General features: G+C 37.0%; 1 protein-coding gene across 8 annotated transcripts in view; it reads left to right on the top strand.

The window, feature by feature from the left end:
* DNM3 (dynamin 3) overlaps positions 1–21,578 on the top strand; it is a 600,443-nt gene that overhangs the window by 257,657 nt on the left and 321,208 nt on the right. For 5 of the 8 annotated variants that reach the window (XM_012511535.2, XM_030823969.1, XM_004089815.3 and 2 more), the window contains exons 13-14: positions 255–306; positions 1,128–1,157. In XM_012511535.2, the coding sequence (XP_012366989.1) occupies positions 255–306; positions 1,128–1,157 (82 nt within the window). The remainder of the gene's footprint in view (positions 1–254; positions 307–1,127; positions 1,158–21,578) is intronic. The other 3 variants (XM_003258880.3, XM_003258881.3, XM_012511536.2) reach the window with 1 other exon arrangement.

Here is a 21,578-nt window from a genome sequence, read left to right as displayed (position 1 = left end):
TTAATGCTACAATGCAGCTTTTCTTTAAGTGGTGTTATTATATTTTTGGTTTATGTGCTACTATGAGTTATGTGCTATTAGGAGTCCCACTGTGTTGGTTTTGCTTCCAGAATTAAACTGACCTGGAATTTTGGTATTAGGTCTGCCTCCATTGATTTTTTTTCTTAAAGCCTATATATATATTAGTATTTGTTACTTGTTTAGGAAAAAATTATATGTGTCTCTTCAGTGCTGCTTTCCTTTGCTTTTCTCAGTGCTCAGCAGAGGAGCAGTCAGGTTCACAAGAAAACCACAATTGGAAATCAGGTAGGAATTTCATAAGAGAATCAGTGTATGCATGTCCCAAAGAATTTGAACTAAATCGCTTGATTGACTATTTTTTTAATGCAAACTAATCATATGCAAATTTTGCTTGAAATGCAGCTTTTCATTTTGATTGGTTTTTGCTTTTAAAATTTTTGGAGTGAATTGCATTTCTTTTTGGCTATTTTGTGCAGTTAACCATATTGATTTATTTTAAATAACTTTTCTGCTACTTGCTCTGCATTTCAAATTTGACTCCTCATGTCCTATTTTGCTTGCTTACGTTACCCCTAAGTTTAATTTAACATTGAGTTTGTGAGTCAGTTGAAGGTTAAAATGTGGTGAGTAGTTGCATGAGCTTTCTGGGGTTGCTAACTAGTTCACACATTTGCACAGCTTGGTGTCAGTGAAGGGACAGCTCATGAAGAAGGCAGTTGTTGGATGTAATCTCTGCCACACTAAATTCTTGTTGGTTAATGAGGATGTTAATTCCTAAGAAGATCTGATCTTTTGAGTTTTTGTGTTTTGGGCTGACCAGCTGTCTCTGACTAATAGCGCTCTGCAGAGATTGTATTAACTCGACAGTTTGCTGTGTCTTTTATGTTTTATGTGATAATGGATATTTGCATTGTTATTTCTTTTCAAGTCAAAACAATGATGGTGTTACAGTTTCTAAAAAACGTTCAGAGGTACAATTATTGAACAAATTGAAACCTCTGCTCTAGATTTTTTTCCCATTGTTTTGAAAGGAGAAGAGGTAATAACAGACTTTATTTTAAAAACTTTTTTTCTGAACTAAAGCATATAATTCTTTGCTATTTCAGGGAACCAATCTTCCGCCTTCAAGGCAAATTGTACGAGCTAAGTTCTGTAAGCTTTACTGTTGCTTTTTCATTTAGCTTCCCAAGGGCACAGTTTGTCTTTAACTGATTAACTCAACTAGCGCTTGCTACTAATTTTTTTAAAACTTAGGTTGTCTTGTCCATAACACCCTATCATTGAAATAAAAATCCTCTTAAGAGGGTTCATCCCTTCACTGCTAATAACTTGCTGTGATTGAAAGGTATGAACTAGTAAACTCTAAAATGCTGTAATAATAAACCCTTAACACTGTGGGTGCTTTGATATTTCTCTAATTTTAATGGGCCTTAAAATAATTAAAATCATTAATGATCTTCATCTCTGTCCTTTTATGCTATGTTGTTATGAGGTGTAAGCCTTTCTCTTCCCCTTGTATGATAATATTTCCAATAAATGTAGATGATGCTTTTAAAAGGTGGGTAAATATGGAATATCTGATTTTGCTGTGTTTGTTGATAAGCCTACCCAATTCCAATTATTTGCATTTATTTAAAAAAAACAGAAAAGCAAAGTTATATTGATGGACATTTTATATGGCTATAGAGTTAAATCTTTGAAAACCAGATACTATGTCTTCTTTTATGAAAGTGTATAAACATTGTCATAAGCATTTAGAAAAAAAATTAAACTCTAATTTCTACCATGGATAAAACAGGCTTATTCTTCCAACTATGCACAACTTGAGAATGAGATTGGAGCATGGGTCAATTATTTGCCCCATGATATTTTGGGAAGATACAGGTTTTGGACCTAGACATTCCTGGGTTCAAATTCTGTTCTGTCACTTAGGAGCTATGTGGCCCGGGACAAGTTGTGCCTGAGTTTGCTCAGCTGTGTGATGGGAGGAATAGAAAATATCTCTCAGTATGATGGTGGGATTCAGAAATGATATACATAATGAGGTTTACAGCCCAGTACCAGATATGTGCCCTGTAAAGAATAGAAATGTTACTCCCAGAAGTTAGGTGCTGTTTCTTCAAACTCTTGGGAGAAAAAGTTTAAGTACAAGAAAATTATAAAATTTATAAAATAAGAACAACAAAACACTTGGGAAAATTAGAAGCTATGGAAATTGTTCTGATGCCTACAATGCCCAGATTGTGGTTGGATATGATATAAAGGATTTACCTATAAAAGATTCCTCATAGTCAGAAGCATCGCTTAGCTCACGGAAGTATGTACATATAGGAAAAGCAATAGCATATATGCATACTTTAAATCAGAGGAAACGTGGAACAGCTTTCAGTTATATTACTTCCAAATGCTCAAATCATGCTAATTGTGTTTCTGTGACTTTACTTTTGCTGGATACTTCAAAGCCCACACATTATGGAAGTATTACATCTCAAGATAATAGAATTGGGTGAGTGTTATAATGGAATATAGATGGCTTATCCAAAACTTCTGGGGCCAGACATGCCTTGAAGGTCAGAATTTTTTGGACTTTATTAACTATATCATATATTACCCTACATTTTGTGGAGTTAGAGACAGCACCATATAATGAAACATATTCTATTTCTGCAGTGAAACAAAGGAATAGTCACACCAAGTAAACTTTTAAATAAAAGATAAATCCTCTCACATCAGATCAGGTTTTGCTGCCAAATTTGCTAAGAAAAAACTTTCAATTTGCAAGCAAGGGATTATGAACTAGAATATATTATTTTCCAGAATCAAATCCAATAATGTATACATGATACCATATATTTTAAAGGATCTTCAGTAGTTCTTCCTACTTAGCAGAAATAAACCATAATGACTTGAAATTTTCTTTATGAATCTGAGCATATGATGTTGATTGGGGTTTATATGAAAACAGTTTTGCCTATTAAGAGGCTGAAATCCAGGGAGTTTTGGGGCCCAGCCTTCCGACTGATGCTGGCTTTTCTTGTTGATGGGGCTGAAACACTCTGCAGCATCCTGGGAAGTGATTCATCCATGCTGCTATCCTCTTAGGGCTCCTGGTTGTAGAAGATTGTTGTGCAGCATCTGTTCTGAAATATTTTAGAAGGATTTAAGAAAGGCAAAACTCTTCTTTAAAGTCTAAATTCGATTTGTTTATGTCTGCCTAGAAATTTTAATAGTTTCACAAGTTGATGTCAGCAAATGTACAAAAAAATGTGAGCACATAATTTACCGAAAGCTGGACTGCTCAAAATTTTAAATTTAACCTTCATTCATCCTTCACTCATGTATTCAAAATCTGCCTGTGCCAAAATCTGTGGTGGGTGTTTAGAGAAGCGTGATGATGCATCAATCACAGGCCTCACCCTCAGGAAGCCCACAGCCCAGTGGGGATGATGGTAAGTAAGCAAACTGAAGTCCACTTCCTTTTCCAAGGCTAGCTACTGCTGACCCTTCAGGTCCTACTGAAACATCACTTCTGCAAGAGGCCAGCCTTGGTCACCAGATTTAAATTCACCCTCCCTTCCCAATGTCTTTCACTATCTATTACATTTTATTATTTGAAACAATCTTATTTATTCATTTATTTATTATTTTTTGTCTTCCTTCATTAGGACGTAAGACCCATTAAAGCTATTTTTATGTTGCTTAAAGCAGTACAGAATTATAGTAAGGTTTTAAGCACAATCATATTAACATTTGTGGAGAAAGGCTTTGAAGGTGAGACAAGACTGGAAAAAGGAGATTAGTTAGAAGGCTGATGTGGATGAAAAATTGTGGTGATCCGGGCTTGGGTGTTTGTACTGAATTTGAGGAAAAGCTGATGAATTCAAGAGATATTAAGTAGGAAGAATCCAAAAAATCTGTGATAAATTGGATGTCGGAGAGAGGGCTGGAGGTTGCCTTCAATGCATCAAGATTTATGATTTAGGTACAAGTAAAATGGTGCTGCTCTTCACAGAGAAAGGAGCATAGTGAAAAAGTCAGATTGGGATCCAGAATCACGAAAGGTAGCTTTCTGAGTATGAGTCACCGTGGGAGTTTGAAGTAAAAATGTCCAGTGGGAAGTTGGATAAAAGTGTTTAAGTCCAGAAGTGACAGAGAACCCTTTCTTCCAAAGGTAATGGAGAGTCATGGAAGGATTTCCAACAGGGAAGGGAACTCAACTGATTTTTATATCAGAAAGGTCTGTAATGGAATAGTTTGAAGGAGACAAACTGAGATGTGGGAATTGGTGAGGATGATTTGAAGTTATTCAGGTGAGAGAAACATTGGTTGCAGGTAGTATTTAGCAGAAGGAACAGATTCAAAATATATTCAGAGGGTAGAATTGGAAGAGTTATAAAGAGTTCTCAGGGGGTTAAGTCATCCTTCTAGGCTTATGGCTAAGGGCATGCACTGACAAAGGGAGTGCAGGAGAAGGGGGAGCAGGTGTCAGGGGAGATGAGAGCAGAAGGTGCTGATTTAGGGCCAGGCACAGTGGCTTATGCCTGTAATCCCAGCATTTTGGGAGGCCGAGGCAGGTGGATCATGAGGTCAAGAGATTGAGACCATTCTGGCCAACATGGTGAAACCCAATCTCTACTAAAAATACAAAAATTAGCCAGGCATGGTGGTGAGTGCCTGTAATCCAAGCTTCTCTGGAGGCTGAGGCAGGAGAATCACTTGAACCCGGGAGGCAGAGGTTACAGTGAGCCGAGATCACACCACTGCACTCCAGCCTGGGTGACAAAGCGAGACTGTCTCAAAAAAAAAAAAAAAGAAAAAATAGAAGAAGGTGCTGATTTCAATTTTGAATATGTTTGTGCTTATTGGAGATATCATTGGGGTTTGAGGTTCAGGACTTATGTACACTGGAGACAGAAGTTTCACTGTTGTCAATAAATACATAGTATCCGAAGCCATGGGAGTACATGAGACCACCTCCAAAGGATGAGAACATAGAAAGGAATATAGGACTTAAAGCATGATGGAGAAAGAAGAACTGGAACTGAATGGGAAACTGAAAAGGCATATAAGAGGTGATTAGAGAGGTAGGAAAACTTGGAGAGTGGTTATCATGGGAAATTCAGCCAGATATCGGGCAAAATTCACCCCCAATATTTCACATAGGTTCTTTTCTATTTTCCCTAAGTGTTGGTCGGTCTGAGAAATAAAGGGACAGAGTACAAAAGAGAGAAATTTTAAAGCTGGGTGTCCAGGGGAGACGTCACATGTCGGCAGGTTCTGTGATGCCTCCTGAGCCGTAAAACCAGCAAGTTTTTATTAGTGATTTTCAAAAGGGGAGGGAGTGTACGAATAGGGTGTGGATCACAGAGATCATGTGCTTCACAAGGTAATAGAATATCACAAGGCAAATGGAGGCAGGGTGAGATCACAGGACCATAGGACCGGGGTGAAATTAAAATTGCTAATGAAGTTTTGGGCATGCATTGTCATTGATAACATCTTATCAGGAGACAAGGTTTGAGAGCAGACAGCCAGTCTGACCAAAATTTATTAGGCGGGAATTTCCTCGTCCTAATAAGCCTGGGAGCGCTACGGGAGACTGGGGCTTATTTCATCCCTACGGCTTCGACCATAAAAGACAGCCACCCCTGAAGTGGCCATTTTAGAGGCCTACCCTCAGGGACGCATTCTCTTTCTCAGGGATGTTCCTTGCTGAGAAAAAGAATTCAGTAATATTTCTCCCATTTGCTTTTGAAAGAAGAGAAATATGGCTCTGTTCTGCCCGGCTCACCGGCAGTCAGAGTTTAAGGTTCTCTCTCTTTTTCCCTGAACATTGCTGTTATCCTGTTCTTTTTTCAAGGTGCCCAGATTTCATATTGTTCAAACACACATGCTCTACAAACAATTTGTGCAGTTAATTCAATCATCACAGGGTCCTGAGGCAGCATACATCCTCCTCAGCTTACGAAGATGACGGGATTAAGAGATTAAAGTAAAAACAGGCATAGGAAATCACAAGGGTATTGATTGGGGAAGTGATAAGTGTCCATGAAGTCTTCACAATTTATGTTCAAAGATTGCAGTGAAGACAGGCGTAAGAAATTATAAAAGTATTAATTTGAGGAACTAATAAATGACCATGAAATCTTCACAATTTATGTACTTCTGCCATGGCTTCAGCCGGTCCCTCCGTTTGGGGTCCCTGACTTCCCGCAATAAGTGGTAGAACAAAAGCTAAAGGGAGAGTATCTTTCAAGGAGGGAATAGTCAATAGTTAGATGTTTCTAAGAGCTCAAGGAACTTGGAGGAAGTTGTCAGATAGTTGGACTGTGGAAGGTCCTGTGCAGGTTAGGGACTATCTGAGGGTCCAGTGACAGCACGAATTCTCTTGGCCTTGTAAATTGCTCTTCTGCTCTACAGTTGGAAGATGGCATAAAGCTGAGGACACAGACAAATGAATTGATATTCTGAGCTGGCGTTTTTCTAGGGAGGCAGCATGGAAAGTCAAGAGAGAAGATGAGTTAGAGTTTTTAAGAGACAGGTTGAGGTAAAGGACTGTGTAATCTCACATGAGTAGCTTTAATTGATGTATTAATCAGGATAGATTAACCAGGTAACAAACAACCTCAGGATTTCAGTAGATTAGCAGAATACAAATTTAATTCACTCTGCTATAATAATTCAATGAAGGTCATCAAGATGCAGGCAGATACCTTGCTTCACATGGTCAGTAACAGACTGGGCTTTGGAATCCCAGAGATTCCAAAATCTCCCTTCTCCGCCTCCTCCTACATAGAACCTGCAAGTTTCATTCTTGCAGCAGGTGGGAAGAGACAGAAGCCTGGGCAAGGGAGGTTTTTAAGAACCAGTCCATGAGTGGCACACATCATTTCCATTTCGTTGGACAGAACTTAGTCGTTTGGGCTCACCTAGCTGTGCGGGAAATAGAAAAATATTCTCTGAGCTTGTGCCCAGGAAAAAAAAAAAGACAAAAAAAGATGATGTTGACTGAAAATTGAAAGGAAATGGGCAAGCCAGGGAACTGGAGGTTTTACTAAAATCAGAAAAAGTTTGTGCTAGGATTAAGGAAAAGAAATTATGAGGTGGAAGGTTAAGGTCAGTGAGTGGCATGTTGTACTTGAAAGTTTAAGAGTAAAGAGCATGCCACCTGAAAGTCAGAGATATTATTGGAGTAAGAGATAACGGATACTGGAGGGAGGGGCACAAGTGATAACTAAAGATATTTGTAGAAAATTGTCTTCGGAAGGTGTGAGTAGCTGAAAACAAATGGGGATGGAATTTCCTTGGTTGGAATATGTTAGGGGCCAGGAGGACTGATGTGGCATTTACATGACTAATAATTCATTCCTTTGTCCTCAAGAGTCTTAGCAGGAAGGCATTGCTGACATGCTCCTTGGCCCGAGAATGTATCCAACTGCAGCTGTGTAACTGGAAAGACTTTTTCTTTAAGCAGGAAGTAGAGCAGGTGCTTGCATGAGCCTAGGTATTAGGGTACCTCTTAGTCTCAAGCTTATTATCAGTTTTGTTTGCCATCCATGTGCCCACTATTGTTCTAACTTTAGACTGGAATATGAAATTTGGCTTTCTCAAACCTACAGGTCCCCAGGTAACTGGATTATCAACCTTTTGTATTATAGGCTGCAAACAGAAAAAGACATTTCCTTCCAAACAGGGTTTCTTCTCTCCCTACTTTCTGAAAACTAATTTCAGTAGACACTAGTCTCTTTTTCATAGGATCTCTCACAGGTCTCAGAAAATTATAAATGGACCTCATTATCCTGAAATGTTCCTGCCTCTGTATGTACATGGTTTGAGTCCAATATTAAAAAGGTGACAGTTTAATAGTTCTTTAACAAATGGATAACAAGGATTGCCAACATCCTAGCCTAAGAGAGATCCTTCCAGCCCTCTCGCCTTTCTCCACTCAGCTAATTCCACCTTTTAGGGTCTGTCACTCTTAACCCCAAGTCTTACCTGACTTCCTGGTACTGATATTTCTATCAGTTAGGATTTTTTCAGATGTAAATTTCAGAAAACTCAAATGACCCTGGAAAAAAGGGAATTTGTTAGTTTTCATGAATGAACACTTCAGGGATAGAATCAAACACTATTTAATCTACAGCTCAAATAGTGTCACTATGAACTAGTTTTTTTCTTTCCATATTTTTGTTCTGCTCTTTTGCTCTGGTTCTATTCTTGCCCCATTGCAAGATGACTGTCATCAGTCTCCAGGGAATTTTCTTCCTACTTTGAATCCAGCAGGAATACGAGTCTTTCTCCCAGGATTTTCAGAAAACCTTGTAAGGTTCAGTCTGATTGGACTGGTGTGGATCATGTGCTTATTTCTGATCTATTCACTGTGGCCAGAGAATGAGATATACTGATTGACTTAGGCCACATCATATGGGACAAGGGAGGTTCCTCACCAGAACACATGGGCTGCCTCTCCCCCTGAAAGAGCTATTGTTGGAAGAAGAAAGGAGGAGGTGCATCACAGGTGAAGGCAGGTACTTGCTGAGCATTATTTGTTTTCAGAACAATCTAATTTGGATACTAGGATTTTTGTGTATGTTGTCTTTTTAAAGGAATATAAGATGGTTAATACCTCATCATTAAAATCCTATGGTTCATTTATTGATGAAATTTAATTATTTTTCCAATTCATGACTTTCCCCTTCTCTCCCCTTCCTTTTAAAAATAATTCTACTGACTATATTAGGTTGAGAAGCAACATAGTGCATTGGTTCTTCAGAACTGACACAGTGGAGTCGCTTGTCACTATGAGCAAATTAATTAAACCTTACTGTACCTCAGTTTTCTAATCTGCAATAAGCTGATAATAATAGTAACTGTTTCATAAGGTTTTTGTATTAAATGAGATAATACTAGTTAGGTAGTTAGGTACTTAGGTATGGTGTTGGGTGTTTTACACACATCAGCTGATTAATTCCTCTCAACAACTCTATGAGGTAGGTACCCCTATTATCTCAGTTTTACAGATGGGAAAACTGAGGCATGGAGAGGCAAAATAACTTGCCCAGTCACACAGATCATAAGTGATAGCACCAGGAATCAAATCTTAATCACCGTGTTTAACCACAGTTCTAATCACTGTGTTTAACCACAGTTCTAATAGTTTGTAAATTTCATCAAGCATCTCATTTTGTAGTCTGAATTATTTATAGTCTCCTCATTTACATTCATTTGCTTTTTTTATTACTTAATTTTTTTTTTTGAGACAGTTTTTCTCTGTTGCCCAGGCTGGAGTGCAATGGTGTGATCTCAGCTCACTGCAATCTCTGCCTCCCAGGTTCAAGCAATTCTCCTGCCTCAGCCTCCTGGGCAGCTGGAATTACAGATGTGTGCCACCACGCCCGGCTAAGTTTTGTATTTTTAGTAGAGACGGGGTTTCACCATGTTGGCCAGGCTGGTCTCGAACTCTTGACCTCAGGTGATCTACCTGTCTCGGCCTCTCAAAGTGCCGAGATTACAGCTGTGAGCCAACACACCCGGCCACCTTAAAATTTTTCTTAAAATAAAGCCATTAGATCTGAAAAGAATGAGCTTGGGTTTGTATAAATTAATCTGATGAACCAAAAAACTACAATGGCTATTTGAATTTGTTGCCATTTTGTTTTTTAATTCTATAAAAATATCTCCAAATGGGCCAGTCAATAGCTTATAAAATATAATAATCATTATTTTATTATAATAAAATAGAGATTAGAGTTTATGAAAACCACACTTTGTCAAATATACAGCCTGTTAATTTGTTCTGCATCTTTGAGATCTAGAGTTTTATTTGGAATAGTATTTGATGTATGCCACTTACGTTTTTTTCCCCAGAAAATAAGCAGATATACTTTCCATATTTTTACAGCCAAGTTGCATCTTAATGGAGGGTTTAGAGCATAAAAACTGGTGAAGAGATTATCTTATCTACTCAAAATTACTTTGAAAAACCCCATTCAATAGGCAGAATCTAGGTTTTCTGCTATGTTTTCACTTTGGGACAGTAGAGGCATGATCTTGTTTCACCAGAGGAAGAACAACTGCTGAAACAAAGGCATCTCTCCTCCTGCCTCCCTCTGGCTGCCCCATAGCCCCTCTCTCTCCCTCCCTGCTTCCCTCTTTTCCTCCCTCCGTCTCTTTTATCCTCTTTGATGCTCTCTTTTTTACAAGTGTGGTGTGTTTGATTCCAAGTAAGCAAATGCCTGTATTATTCCAATTCCTTGGAATTTTGATAACATTTAAAAATGTTAATATTTCTCACCCACACACAAAGACACTATGATTTAAAAAAATAAAATAGACAAATATTGTACATGTTTTGTTCTAAAATTGTAAACTCTACCAAGGCAAGGATTTTTGTCTCTTTTGCTTATTAATGTATCCCTAACAACATCTAAAAGCTGGTGTATGGTAGCTGCTGAGTAAATATGTGAAGTTGAACTCACTTTATTCATTTAATGATATGTCTTAGGGATTTTTCCATGTAAATTCGCAGACATGAAATGACAAAACTTCTTTGTGACATAATGTTATAGTGTTCTACGGTATGGATGTGCCATACTTAATTCACATTTCCCTAAGGATAGGTATTTCTGCTGTTTCCAGTTTTTCTAAAACACCTGAACCAGTTCATAGACCCAACAAATATATATGTAAGTACCTCAATCCCCAGTACTGGATAATTATATTTTATATAATTTTTGATAATCTAACAGAAATAATAATATATTGTTGTTGTGATTTACATTTTACTTATTGAAAGTTACAGAGGCCAGGCGCGGTGGCTCACGCCTGTAATCCCAGCACTTTGGGGGGCCAAGGAGGGTGGATCACGAGGTGAGGAGATCGAGACCATCCTGGCCAACATGGTGAAACCCCATCTCTACTAAAAATACAAAAATTAGCTGGGCATGGTGGCGCATGCCTGTAATCCCAGCTACTCAGGAGGCTGAGGCAGGAGAATCGCTTGAACCAGGGAGTTGGAGGTTGCAGTGAGCCGAGATTGTGCCACTGCACTTCAGTCTGGGTGACAGCGCGAGACTCTGTCTCAAAAAAAAAAAAAAAAAAAAGAAAGTTACAGACCAGGACCAGCCTTTACCTATTTAACAGACTTTGGTATCCCTTCTCCTGTGAAATGTCTGATGTGTCTTTTGCCCATTTTAGGGAACCATTGTGTTATTTTCTTATTGATTTTTAGGATATTTAAAATAGTCTGGAGATTAATGTTGTTTGTATTATATACAGTACAAATATTTTCTGCTTATCTATCTCTTGACTTTCAATTTTTTTACTGCATATTATAAAACAAAAAGTTATAATTTTGGCTCAGACAATTTTAAACATTTTAAGGCATTTATTTTTTATCTTGCTTATATTTTCTTCCAATATTTTTGTGCATTTTTATACTTAGCTATTTAAATTTTTGTTTGTTTGTTTGATGATCATATTCTTCTGTCCTCTTAAACCACAGTTACTTATGTCTATAACTTACCGGTGAGGATAAATATTTTTCATGCTTATTGACCACTAGTATCTTCTGTTTAGAATGAGCCATTTATGCTGGTGTTTATATTCTCTTTGATATTTTGTAACTTTTACTGATTTATAACAGAATTTTGATATAATAATTATATTGACCTTTTATCATATTTATTAACAATTTTTTAACTTTTTCTTATGTAGAATTTAATTTTATTTATAAGGGTTTTGAGGTAAAGTTTTAAAAAATGTTTGATAGTAATATTTATTTTTCTTTATTCTCTCATTTCTTCCACTGTATTTACATTTAGAAAGGTGGTACCTACCTTAAGAGAAGTATTCATCCTTATGTTTGTAGCATTTTAATGCATCCATTATTGACATTTTTCCCTGTAACCCATCTGAGATTCGTCACGGCACACGGTAGGAGGTGAGGCACTGACTTACAGAGTATCGAGGCTAAGAGCATAGAATCTGCAATGTCTGGTTCTGCCACTTGCCAGCCCTATTAAGGCAAGTTCCTTAACATCTCTGTTTCCTCATTTGCAAAAGGAGAATGATTATTGCATCTACCTCTTAGAGTTGTTGTGAAGATTAAACACATTAATTTATATAAAGCACTGTGTATGTTGTAACAACTCAGTTACTACCGGCTATTATTATTTTTATTCCAAAGGGGCTAATGTACAAATATAATCATATGAACAGTCCATACTATCACCATTGATTTGCAATACTTCTGTGATTGTATAATAATGTCAACAATAATAGCATAATAATCATAGCAGTTCACATTCCTTTAAAGTTTACTCTATGGCTAGGTATTGCCTTAAATGCGTTCCTTACATCCACTCATGCAGTTCTACAGCAACCCTGTGAAATAGGGTCCAATAGTTTTCCTGTTTTATAAATGATGGTACTGAAGCTTAGAAAAGTTAAATAGTTTACCCTAGGTCATACAATGGATAAGTGGCAGAATTCTGGCTTCAGTCCTGGTGAAGGATGAACTCTTAACCTAGAGTCCATATCTAGGTTATTTGTCTTGTCCCTCCATCTGTTGATTTTTGTACGGTGACACAGTTTTTAATTATTGCAGCAGTCTGTTTTAATAACTGCTAGGTTTTTCCTTTTATTATTCTTTTTTCAAAAATGAGTTTTGCTTTTGTAGATTACTTATTCTTTCAATTGAAGATTAAAATCTTGTCATATCCCAACTAGAGTTCTATTTGTTGATTGGATGTGTGTAAAGCTTATGAATTAATATGGGATGAAGTCTCATTTTTTCACTTGCTGTTTTCCCATCCAAACAAATAGTTACTTGTTCTGTTTATTATAATTTTCTGTTTTCCCCCTTAACTTAGGCAAATTTATATTTCTTGTTAAAATATAAAATAACTGGAAATACTCATGTTGTAATTTTAAATAGGATTTTTCAATTGTGTCTTCTAATTATTTATTGCTACATGAAAACCATTGATTTTTAAGCATTTATTTTGTATCACTGGAGTTTACTGGATTCTCTAGTAGTTTTAAAAATTCAATTATAATTTTTATTTCAACTGTGTAGTTGCATCTTTTATTTCTATTTTCATATATTATTCCTTACAGAACAATATAAAATAGTACTGGATTTTCTAAGCTGCTTATTACTTTAGTGGGAATTTTTTAGTCTTTTACCATCAGTTTTAATGTTGGATTTTTGTTTAAAATATATTTAGTATGATAAAGAAATAAATTTGGGCCTGTAATCCCACCACTTTGGGAGGCCAAAGCAGGCAGACCACTTGAGGTCAGTAGTTTGAGACCAGCCTGACCAACATGGCAAAACCCCGTCTCTACTAAAATTACAAAAATTGGCCATATGTAGTGGGAGGCACCTGTAATCCCTGCTACTCAGGAGGCTGAGGCAGGATAATTGCTTGAATCCAGAAGAAGGAGGTTGCTGTGAGCCGACATCGTGCCACTGTACTCCAGCCTGGGAGACAGAGCAAGACAAAGAAAGAGAGAGAGAAAGAGAGAAAGAAAGAAAGAAATTTAGGTGGGTGGGAGGAGGGGAAGGATACCTAATGGGTACTAGGTTTAGTACTTAGGTGATGAAATAATCTGTATAACAAATCCCCATGACACAAGTTTCCCTATGTAACAAACTTGCACATGTACCCCGGAACTTAAAAGCTTTTTTAAAAAAAGAAATTTTCAAAAAAAGTAAATTCTTCTATTCCCCTGTATAAGAGATTATCAAAAATGGGCATTGAATTTCATTGAAGTGATTATGGTCTTACATATTGAATAAATTATGTAATTTGTTATATTGACATACTTACAAAACATTCTTGCTTTTATTCTATAAGACTTGTTTGGTTATTGGGAGTGATTGTTTGCCATTGAATGAATTTTCTTATTATTCAATTTAAGGTCACATTATTCTTTATAAAAAAAGAATGAATATGCACTACTATTAAAATTCCTGTTGAAAGAGAAATGTCACCAAAATTAGGGAGAAAAAAATACCGTGTACTTTATTCCTACGTATCTCAATTTGCTAGATAAAACAAGAGGCTGGTTCATCTGTTGGGAGTGAGGGGAGTAGGAGTTACACGGACATCTTAAGAAGATGGTGAAACTCAGTATAGTTACTAAGTGGAATGTGGAAAAAAAAAAAGTAAAAGGGCTTTCAGCTGTTGACGAGCTGGGAGAATCACCATCAGTTCACAGGCTGAGACTGCTGCGCAGGGATGTCAATTTCTTCTCTTATTATCCCGCGAGAACTCCAGATCTTGCAATTTAGCCATTTAAGGGTTTAGCAAAGGACAAATTATAAAACCTCATTGACTATAAAGGTGTCACGAGATCTTTTGTTGGTGATGATGTCCATATTGCAGACCAGAATGTTCTTTTGGAAGGATACCACTAGTTCATTATCACAGTGAAAATCAGAGTAAATAGATGAGACATTCTTGTATATATTTCCAATAGTGCTCTTTTGTTATTTTTGTTCATTGCTTCTCATACTGATATTAAATCCTCTGAAAATAAATATGTCCCAAATTCACCATGACCAAGGCAAATTGCAGTTTCTGTCCCCAAAGCACAAATCTTTTCACATTCAGTGCAATAATATTACAGAATTTTTCCTGAGTCAGAGTATTCCACAAAATACGAGACATCTTTACATTCTTAAGGTATTTCAAGGAGTCCTATATTATGTATTCGTAAAAAAGAAAGCGTATGTTGATCAGAGCAGTCAAGCAGGGGGTATCCGGTGGTTAACCTGCTGGTCTCCATTCTCACTCAGGACTCTGCTGTATCTTAAGTCTCAGTGTCAAGGCACCTAAATTCCAGGGCATGTCAGGACAGTTTATCATAAATTTTAAAATTTCGTTTTGTAATAGGATAATCCTATTCAAGAACAATCTTATTTTTTTTCCTCCTCAGATAAGTATATGTCTTCTAATCTTAGGGTCTCAGATTTATGATATAGTAGATCTACATGTCGGTTCAAAATTCCATTTGCCATAAATCCCCCACCCCTTAGTGAAGTCCCTCCTTTTCTTTTTTCCCTCAGACATTTGCAATTTCCAAGTCTCTTATTGTTTCTGTGGAACCATTTTTACTTTCCCTTGGGAGTAATTTGCATGGTACAGCAAGATTGTGATTTAATTGGAGTAGTCTTAGTAGCTTGAAAGAGTTAATGCAAGTCTCAGATGTATCTGAATAATTCTGGAAAGAGCAAAGTGGTTTATTTGCCTAGCAATATATATTTTCTAATTATATAAGTACAGAAAATAAGTAAAACTTTAGAGATAATCTCTTGAAAAAATGTAAACATGTGGAGCATTCGCTAATTAGGGAATGAAATGTGTTACTCTCAAAGTTACTATGGAATTTCTTTGACTCAGCAACCAATCCATTCCCCACCCCAGGGAATTCCATTAGGCTGAATTATATGGGATGAATGTTCCCTATCCAGGAAATGAGTGTCCTGGTTTTATAATTGAACCTCAGTTCCTTGAAGCTTTGCACTGTGCACTTGCCTTACCAAATAATTGGCTGAAGTTTCTGTCCTGATTCTTGGTAAGGTTATTTACACACTTAGCCTGTGATGGATGGCCCCTGTGGGCAGATTATTAGCTGTACTATCATTTATATTGCCTGAATGGAGAACTACTTTGGAAATGGTGAACAAAAATAAAATAAGCTTGGGAAATAAAAATATTAATACTAAATATAGTCATCATAATTTAAACAATTTCTAATGCCTATAATTATTATTTGTTTGCACTATAATATGAATTCTTTATGGAGTTTTACCATCTCCAACCCCTTTTCTAAGTTTTAATTTGAGTCTCAATTGACTTTTGTCTTTTATAAGAAAGTACCATTATAACAAAAACCTTAGTTTAATATCAAGTCATTTTATTGTTTCCTTCCCTAGTCTACTAAAACTGATTTTCTTAATAAAGCTATGGAATTTTTAGCATATATATTTTATTCTCTTCCAACGTCTTTTTCTTTTCCAGCAACTCTGTTCTTCCTGTTGACCTGCTGTAAAAAGTGGAGGAGGAAAAGGGAAAAGGAGGATTTGTTTTTGGGAACTCAACTATCTATAAATGACTTCCTCTTGTTTGGTACAACCACTTGCAGGATTTCATTTTCAAATGCCTGGTCGCAGGATCCATGTCCTGGAGGAAGGAACCATGTCATCCTTCACCCATCCTGTGCACATAGCCTAACCACTGCTCCAAATATTATCTCCTATCACTTCTGGCATTTCTTGTGCGTCTCCTCTTCCTGGAGTTCATAATTCATGTCACTGATTTCCGGTGCATGCAGAGTCAGGTTTTAGAAATATGAGACAATTTTAAAATTACAGATGCAAAGCCTTGCTGTTTGAGCCAACATCTGCAACTAGTTTACGGGATTAACAAAATAGCTGCTCTGGATGACTGATATTTACCAGGGCCTCTCCATTTCCCATCAGAAATCAGAATGCCTGTTATTTATATGTTCTTTAGTTTTCAATGGAAATCAGGAATTCATCTGTTACATACTTTACTTTATTAAGTTCCCTCCTGGAGTATCTTGAGTTACAGCCAATTTTCAGTTAGCCATCATTAAGCAGCTTGGGAAGAATATGGGTAATTAAAATCCACAAATAAAAGACTGACTTTAACCAGGAGCGCCAACACTCTACCCTGAAACATTCTGCTGAAACTACAAATAAGTCAAACAGTTACTGTGTTGTTCTTTCGTTTTGTTTTGGTGCAAACAAAAAAAATTCTGAATCTGTTACTCCTCAGCTTTCAACCATTCAAAAATACTCCTTTACATTTAAGATAAAGTTCTAATCTCCATTATTCATTTCCTCTTTTCTCCCTGTTCCTTCTCTTGCCCCTGACACTCCTGAATTCTGTGCTCCAGGTCTCCAGTCACCTTCAATAGCTCAGGCTCTTTCCCTGTTCTTCTTTTCCATTGTTGCCCAAACATCATTTTGTTTATCAGTTTAAAGAGCACTTTCTTAGGAGTACTTTTCCTGACTTCTACACTATTTTCAGTCCTCAACTGCATGTTCCCATAGAAATACATACTCTTCTCACCCAAGTTTTGTATATCTACTTGTTTAATGTCCATCTCCCCAATTTGACTATATGCTCAGTTAGATCAGGGACAGTAGTTGCCATTTTCACTGCCATATTCTGTGTGTCTAACATAGAATCTGCTTATAAATATCCAACAAGTAACTGTTGAATGAATGAAGGAGTTAAATATTTTAAAATCTGGAATTAAATCGCCAGATACATAAATGTTCTATAAAATAATGACTCAAACTGTGACATTAACATCCAAAAGGGAGACTCTAAAATATACTAAAGCTGCTTATTAATTTTGGACATTACTTTCTGTCATTCAAAGGAAAAAAGTTATTTTAAATTTAATTGTCATTTCAGGCTTGACTGACTATTTCAGTTTTCCATCTAAATAAATATGTCACCACACAATTATTACATGTAGTTTGGGTGCAGTGGCTCATGCCTGTAATCCTAGCACTTTGGAAGGGTGAGGCAGGTGGATTGCTTGAGCCCAGAAGTTGAAGACAAGACTGGGCAACATAGCAAAATCCTGTCTCTACAAAATATACAAAAATTAGCTGGACATGGTGGCATGCACCTGTAGTGTCAGCTACTCAGGAGGCTGATGTGGAAGGATCACCTGAGTCGGGGAGATCGAGGTTGCAGTAAGCTGAAATTGTGCCAGGGCACTCCAGCCTGGGTGACAGAATAAGACCTTGTCTCAAAAAAAAAAAAATACATGTAGCTCTGAAATATGATGCTGAACATAGTAAATTCTAATCTAATAAAGAAACTGATTTAAGCTTGATTAACAATTAGAGCTAACCACCGAATTATGACTTATATTAAAACCCTAGCAGATGCTATTGTTGCTTTAGATGGGAGAGATTTTCCTTTATCATCCTTGACCTCCCAGACATTGTGACAATACAATAAGACTGCTACATGTTTACAGTAGCCCTTGGTGTTGATATTGCCCTTGATTTAGAACCATGGTACCAATAATTTATTGACTAATCTGTGATCTAGGGAAGGTGTAAGTATTTGGTATCCCAAAGGAGTATAAAGCACAGTTGATCTCTACTTGATAATAATATCAACCCTTCACTGATGCCAGACATTCTATTGAGTACTTTATATACGTTCATCTCACTTAGTATTTACAAAATCTATTTGAGTTTAGGATTATTAGTTCCAATTCTTAGTTGAAAATAAATGAGGCTTGGCTATATTAAGTAAGTTACCTAAGTTCACATAGCTAGTAAATGGCAGAACTGACCTAAAAGCCTAGAAAGTCTGTGCTTTGAATGAATAAGCTGTAATCTTATTGGGAAAATGGGAGCACAGCAAACACAGTGGTGAGTAATTCAAAATAAGATGATGTAAGTGCTAAACTCAGACAATGAACGGAGTAGATAGAAGAAAGAGAGCCAGATGGGCTACCAGAGCTTCTTTATTTGTTAAAATAGTACAACAGATGGACTCCTTTTTTTTTAATCTTAGAGTGTTACTTTCAATTTATGCATTTAAGGGTCTTTCAATTTAGCCATTTAAGGGTTTAGCAAAGGACAAATTATAAAACTTCATTGACTACAAAGGTGTCACGAGATCTTTTGTTGGTGATGATGTCCATATTGCATACCAGAAGGTTCTTTTGGAAGGATTGCCCAGAAACTGCTCTATGTATTTATACTTCTACCTGTCATTCTCTGGAATATTTGGTATTTTAATAATCATAATTATAATAATAGCCATAATTTATTGCATGGATGTTTTGTATCAGGCAGTGTGTTAGGTGCTTTTTTCTTCAAAATAACCTTGCAGAGCATATACTGTTATCTTCATTTCAATGGATAATAATAAAAAAAGCTGATGATCAAGCATTTCTTACATACCAGCCTTGTGGTAAGCACTTGACATTCATTATTTTCCTTAATCTTCACAACAACCTTATGGTCTAGGTAGCAATGGTTTCATGACTGAGGTAACTGGGGCACAGAAAGGTTGGATAACTTGTCTGGGGTGACACATGTAGTATGTGGTAGAGCTAGGATTTAAACTCATAAAGTCCAGCACCAGAGCTGGGGCTCACAATTGTTTGCTTCCACTCTGGTTTCTCCAAGGCCATGTGACTAATATGGTGGAGCTAGGGATCAACTATAAAGTCTTGGCCCTTTCCACTCATTGGTACTCTTTTGACTCTTAAATCTGAGTGATTCTTTCATCACCTTGACTCTGGCCCTGAACCTCTTCAGTCTTTCCATTTTCCAGTATGTGTCATTCTTGAAAACATAACCAATTCCTGAATATCAAAGGTTACTTTTTTTCCAGTGATAAAAATCTCTATTGATACCTGTCTTTTTATCCCTGAAAACAGAGGGGGGTGTTTAATAGCATAGGCCTGGAGCTTGAGATGAGTTTGGGGCCCCACTTGCCACTTGTAAGCTGAATCATTCACATCATAAGGTTGAGTCCCTCTATGCCTCACAGCATTCAAAGACAAAAGAGGAACAGCAGTGCGAATCTCATAGGGTTGTTGAGAAGATTAGTGAGACATCCATGTAAAGTGCACACTGCTCATAGTAAATATTCATTAAGGGTTAGCAATCATTTTTATTATTGCAATTAATAAAGTTGTCATTTTGAATTCTCAGAATTGTACCAGTAAACTTTGACTTAACCAGTAGTTCTCATGGCTCCTCTAATTTAATAACATTAGCAGTTTAAAGTAGTCCTCAGGATTATAAGTAATGCCTTATTTATTTACTGAATGTGGGGTATTTACTGAAAGTATAGTTTGATGATTAAAGGTAAATAGGGTTTCCTTAGTGAAAGAGTTGTCTTAATGAGATAAGAAAGTCAAATTGGAAAGAAGTAAAAAAGTATATTCAGAAAATAAACTCCAAGAATGACCACTGTTATTTTAAATTTTATCTTGGCAACATTAACATTCCTTAACTTCCTGCTATGTGTGAGGCCCTGTTCTGTGGATTCCCTCATTTAATTTTCACCACAATTCTATAAGGGGATATACTATTATTAGCTCTTTCTGCCACTCCCCCACTTTTTTACAATTGAGGAACAGATGTACTCAAAGAAACTCAGGAAGTCGGAGTTCGAGATCAGCCTGGCCGACGTAGTGAAACCCCATCTCTACTAGAAATACAAAAAAATTAGTCGGGCCTGGTGGCGGGTGCCTGTAATCACAGCTACTTGGGAGGCTGAGGCAGGAGAATCACTTGAACCTGGGGCGCGGAGGTTGCAGTGAGCTGAGATTGCGCCATTGCACTCCAGCCTGGGCAACAAGAGCGAAACTGCGTCTCAAAAAAAAAAAAAAAAAAAAAAAAAAAAAACTCACGGAGTCCATGTTTTCTTAACGTAAATTTTTGCTTTCCTGGCATCAAAAATTGGTCTTGACAAAAGTGCCCAAAGTGTTTACACAAAATTTTACAGCACATCCTGCATCGTGTGGCATCAGCTGTGAGTTATCTCTTTTGTGTTGTCAATCACATTTTAATTCCCTGATAAGCCAATCTCAATCATAAATTTATTGTGAGTGTCTTTTCTTCTTAAATAATCTGATGCAAAGAGGCAAATAATACTGCCTACTGCCTAGAAATGGGATTTTGACATTATTTCCTGATTTTAATTTCCTATTTATTGAATCGATGCCAGACACTTTTCTGGGGGTGGGGTGGTAAATAAGACAGATTAAGTTCTCACTCTCTCATGAAGCTTATATTTTAGTGGTGGAAAAGATAGAAAATGAATAACAAAAAGACAAATGAGCAAGAAGAAATTGTATATATTTTCAGTGTAGAGAATTAAAATTGGTTGCTATGAGGAAAAGGGAAGATGGAGGGGCAGTGTGGAGAGAGATAATAGGAGAGCCTCTCTGAAGAGGGATGGTATAAGGTGAGTTCTGCATGACAAGTCATGGCTAACCATGCAAAGGTCAGAAGGTACAGTCCTGCCAGAAGGCACAGCTGGGACTAGAAAGAACTTGCGTGTTGTAGAAACCGAAAGACAGCCAGTGTGGCTGAAACATGTGGCAAAGGGTGGAAAGAGATTAGGATGGGTGTTCTAAGACACTCTTTCTGTTTTTAGTGTGGATATTGAGATGTAGGTGATCACTTCTACCTGTTTCATACTCTTCATAAAGGTTCTTCTGTTAGCAGAATCTCTAAGACTCTGTATACTTATGCACCTGCCCTACACAGCAATTTGGCAAAAGTACAAAGGAAATAAGGTATCCCAATTTATCTAATGAATGAGATACTTTCCTCTTCCATGCACTTGTGCCTTTTGTTCCCTGTACTAACACTTGCTTATATAATGCTATATTCTGGAGTAATGGTTATAAGTACTGTTTAGTGCTCTGTGCATTCTCATTTGTTCTCCAACAGTAGGTACTACTATCCTCATTTATGGATGGGAAGATTGAGGCCCCGAGAGGTTAAGGATCATGCTCTAGAG

This window comes from Nomascus leucogenys, chromosome 12 (genome assembly GCF_006542625.1).
Source record: "Nomascus leucogenys isolate Asia chromosome 12, Asia_NLE_v1, whole genome shotgun sequence".
NCBI classification, from domain to species: domain Eukaryota; kingdom Metazoa; phylum Chordata; class Mammalia; order Primates; family Hylobatidae; genus Nomascus; species Nomascus leucogenys.
Note: the sequence above shows the minus strand (reverse complement) of the source record. Positions and strands in the feature narration are given on the sequence as shown.